A 4,399-nucleotide genomic window follows, 5' to 3' on the forward strand; every position below is an offset into this window, starting at 1 on the left:
ATATTCATGTAAGTTTTGCTGAAATAATTGTGTAACTTACTGTTTGAAATTATATTTTGTCCAATGATATCGTTACATTTTTTAGAATTCTTTAGTATATTTAATTCATTCAATCGAGACTAACTTTTTTATTAAATACTATCCCGTTAAAGCGACCTGCAGATTTTATTTTTATCTAGAAAAAACACTTCAATGTTGTTTGAAACTAAGTATTTCAATAATTTCATGTTGTTTCAATAATTTCATCTTGGAAAAGTGCATCATATCACGTGTAAGTTTTCTTAACAATAGCGTCCATATCTATCGGGAGCGGACCGGTAAATTGGAAATATCGAGAGGTTTCCTTATTATTTATATGTACTTTTTCAATGACAAATTTCATTTTACAACTTAATTCTTGACAATTATATGAAACGATTTATTTAATAATAACATATTTAATCTTAGGCATTAAATGTAGGCATCTGTCTAGCAGCTGTGCCCCTCTTGACAGATTTAATTCCAATAATGCTGACTAATAAACACTAACATTATCTAAATGTATATCAAAAGCTTTTTTTTATTTTCCTTCGCAAATGTTTGTTTATAAAATATTGACAGCGTCAAGAAAGGCGTAAACATGTTCCCCATTCTCATATTTTATTCTTTTCAAATTCAGTCTCATTATTGTGATAAGTTATTGATTTTCAATAACAAATATGTGTCTTATAAATAAAAACAAATATCAACAGAAAAAGAATATTTAGAATAGAATAAAGATCTATCCAAGCCTAAACTCAAATTTTCAGTGAATTCGCAGTAAAATAAAAGAACAGAAGACAACAAAGTACATGCATTTCACAAGACAACATAATTTTAAAATGCCGCTGCATGTTTTATTTTATGCTTTTATGCTCTCACGAGCTAACAGTTTAGTTCACGACACGTTCACAATAACCGATACATCAGTATCTAGCATTGACCAGCCAGATCTTTCACCTTTATAGCGACATTTTTTACTGGAACCGTTTTCTTGCTATGTGTCCAATAGCCAATACCACCTTCCCGTCTTTTACCATATACGCCATTCAACCCCCCTAGTCGCCAACAGTCCTTATACCACAAACCAGCCCCGTCAAGCACGCTGACACAATTTCTTGAAGAAACATCATTTTCTCTGTCATAAGTTGAAAATTTCATGTTGTTGTAGTAGCTTAGAAGTTCTTTAATATTTCCCTCGTAATTAAAAGCATCGACGTTCATTTTATAGGCGGTTGCTGCCTCGTGCACGGTGAAAACTTTATAATGTAGGTATTCCTTTTTGCCCTCGTAGTTTTCCATGTCAAAGTAAATCTGACTGCCATCCCGTGTCAGACGGTGAATTTTCTCTAACCCTAGCCAATGTGAGCCGTCAATTTCTCCAAATCCACTGACGTAGTCATCCCAAGGCCGGTAAAAGCTAATCTTTCCGTCAACTCTTTTCTGTAATGGTTATAAAACAATTTGGATAAAAAGGAATACCTCCATATGTATAATAATATGTAGAGATATATACAGATGATCCAGAATGGCATTGTCTTTTTGTCTGTCATCAGTAAAAGTGTAAAACTTACAACAGATTGAACTTAAACTTTTAATCGTCATAATGAAAATGAGTCATGAATTGTTGAAAACATTATTGGTTACACAGTCTGTTTTAAGACAAAAACTATCTATATAAAAACTCATACCTGGATCAAAGTCCATCCCCCGTTAGTCATGTCACAGAACACTAAAAACGGACATCTTCCGTCCGGAGAGATAGAATAAACTCCGTCTGTCCTAGTACCGTTTCTGTATATTTCCAAACAATCTGTAATATTGAAATGGATGGAAATAACTTATCATTCAAAATATACCACATGCTATATACATGTAAATACTTTATTAGAAAACTCGTTTAAGATACTTTTCATAGAAAATCATTTTATTTTATACGACTGAATTAATTAGAATCCAGGTCATGCAATGTGATTGACGATTCGATGTAAGAAACCGTACAATCCTATTTAAGATATTAAACTATCGATTTTAATACATAGAAACCCTACTCGAATTACAAAACCGTCCTATATAAAATCTTAAACTACCGATTTTAATACATTGATTTCTGTCGCGGCCATTTTAATTAAATAGTTTATATAAAATCTAAATAAAAATGTCTTCTTTTTATACGTATTGTTAAAAACTACCTCTTGGAAAACCTTGGATAGTAGTGAAATGGGAATTTTCATGTTGCTGTAAAAGTGTCTGAAGCTGACGAACTTGGACTTTCAAAGATCGTACTTCTTCTTCCAGTTCATTCGAGCACGGAGTTTTTGTTTTTAAAGCATCTGTGTTTGTTGTGCACATAAACGTTTCATGCCCGATACAAAAATGAACTGTCAGGACAGCGAAGATCAGTAATTGAAGACATATTTCTACTTCCATGTTCAGATTTCTAATCTGTAAACAGTTGTTACATTTTATGTGAACGCAGAAATATCTTAAACATTTTCAGTTTTTCACACTGACAGCTAAAACCAAGTCGCATGTTTATCCTTTGGATGATATTCTTCCTTTATTTCGGGGCGGAACATATTTTTGTGATCACTTTTATAAGAACTTCCCAATGGAATGAAGTGTCACATGATCAAATTACTTGTATGTTAATAATAAAATACGAGTATCGTGTGAACCTATTTACTCCATTGTGAGCTTATTTTTTTTATCATAAAACTTTAAAATAGGGAGATCTCTACGGCAATGAGAGCAAAAACAAAAACAAAAAAACAAGGGGCCTCGTTCGATCTTTTCTTATTCGTAAGTCAAATACGCAGACGATCAAGTTCATATTAAAGAGGAGGATCTTTAGTCACTATTACAGTGCATGTAGTCATATTATCAGATCATTTATTATATCGTACAAAAGACATAAATTTTATTGTTATAACTTGTCTAGGAATGTTCAGTTAATTATATCCTCCAAAAAACAGACAACATCGTATCTGTTTTTGCTGATTTAAAATATCACATTTAAATGTAAAAACACGACATTTAAATAATTGCGTGACATTATATTTAAAATATAATTAATATTACTAATGTATTGTGAATAACTTGTATTAATTAATACTTTGAATGTTGTTTGAATGATTATGCACAGTGAACAAAATAAAGATAAAATTCTGTATTTTTTACTATTTGAAAAAAAAGCACCAACTTACAAAACGTTACCGCCTGATTTACAATCCTGTAGTGTCTTCTTCTTTTGTGTTTGTGAATCAATTTGTCACGATCATGGATATTGTTTTGTAAGAGAGGCCCCGACATCTTCACAAATTTAATATCACACTTTTAGATATCCATCATAATGGCAGTGAATAAATCATACATAAATTCATTAAAACAAACCTATTTTTATTAAATGTTAAAAATTGATCGCTTTTGTATTTTCATGAAATAGTATACTGTCAAAGATGAAACTTTCTTTAAAGGAACTCCACTGAGGTAAAATAAAGCCTAAAAACATAAAAATGAGGCCTCTAACATTAATCAAGTGATCAACTTAAAATCGAAAAATCTGCAAAGGATTATAAAGAAATATGTTAAGAATTAAACTGTAAATCGATTTTTGTGCGATTTTAGCCAGTGAAAGCGTTGCAACGCTGTTCAGTTCTTTTTTTTTGCGAAAAAAGAGATGATTTTAGAGAAAAAAAAACGGGCAGAGGAAATGATCTGAAACTTTGCACAGAAGTTGTCAGTTCAGACAGATACGAATATTGGAAAACTGTTTTAGTCTCGTCATGTCAAAAAACCTCAGTGGAGTCCCTTTAAATATCTATGTATTATGTTCTTTTACATTCTAAGATTATTTAATAGATCAGGGCCTTCATGTTGCAATATTTTTTAAACTTTGTCATGTTAAACAATAGCGTGTTTAAATCTTTAGTGGAGAGATGTTTTATAAACAAGAAAGAAAAAACAATACCGGTAAAACTTAAATTTCCTTCTTCCTCTTTAAACGTTTATGTGTCGGCTTGACCGAGTAGTCAACGCGTCGGACTAGTAATCTAAGGATTGCTGGTCGCGTGTGTTCAATACTTGAGCAAGAAAATCAACTATCATTTGGTTGGTTCAAAAAACTGATTCGGGAGTATTCAATACGCTTATAGTTTTAAACACAATCAAACTTAAATAAATTAGTATAAACAAAACATCACTATGGTAACAAAACTATTATTGTAGATCTTCTACATTCTTTACTAAGGAGAAAAATGTGTTATGAACACATCTGCGGATGTTTCTAAATTCAAAATTTTACTATTTCATGTTTAAATGTTGAATTCTGCTTAAGCCGGTGCTAGGGGGCGTGGACGGTAACTTGCACTTTCCAGTACCG

General features: G+C 31.6%; 1 protein-coding gene across 1 annotated transcript; it reads right to left on the minus strand.

Annotated features, from left to right (window-relative positions):
* Nucleotides 1–894: 894 nt before the first annotated feature.
* On the minus strand, nucleotides 895–3,330 carry LOC132720837 (microfibril-associated glycoprotein 4-like). Its single transcript, XM_060705062.1, has 4 exons — nucleotides 3,225–3,330; nucleotides 2,211–2,463; nucleotides 1,710–1,831; nucleotides 895–1,461 (listed from the first exon to the last, which is right to left on the minus strand). Exons 2-4 carry the CDS (start codon nucleotides 2,446–2,448, stop codon nucleotides 952–954), a joined length of 870 nt encoding a protein of 289 aa, XP_060561045.1. The 5' UTR covers nucleotides 2,449–2,463; nucleotides 3,225–3,330; the 3' UTR covers nucleotides 895–951.
* Nucleotides 3,331–4,399: the final 1,069 nt, after the last annotated feature.

Source organism: Ruditapes philippinarum, unplaced genomic scaffold (genome assembly GCF_026571515.1).
Source record: "Ruditapes philippinarum isolate M1 unplaced genomic scaffold, ASM2657151v2 ctg10748_1_1_1_1, whole genome shotgun sequence".
In the NCBI taxonomy this organism is placed as follows: Eukaryota; Metazoa; Mollusca; class Bivalvia; order Venerida; family Veneridae; genus Ruditapes; species Ruditapes philippinarum.

Coding starts and splice junctions, on each gene's coding strand:
- LOC132720837 (XM_060705062.1), bottom strand. CDS start 2,448: ATGGAAGTAGAAATATGTCTTCAATTACTGATCTTCGCTGTCCTGACA. Junction 1,832..2,210: donor TATCCAAGGTTTTCCAAGAG/GTAGTTTTTAAC, acceptor TCAATATTACAG/ATTGTTTGGAAATATACAGA. Junction 1,462..1,709: donor GGGGATGGACTTTGATCCAG/GTATGAGTTTTT, acceptor TAACCATTACAG/AAAAGAGTTGACGGAAAGAT.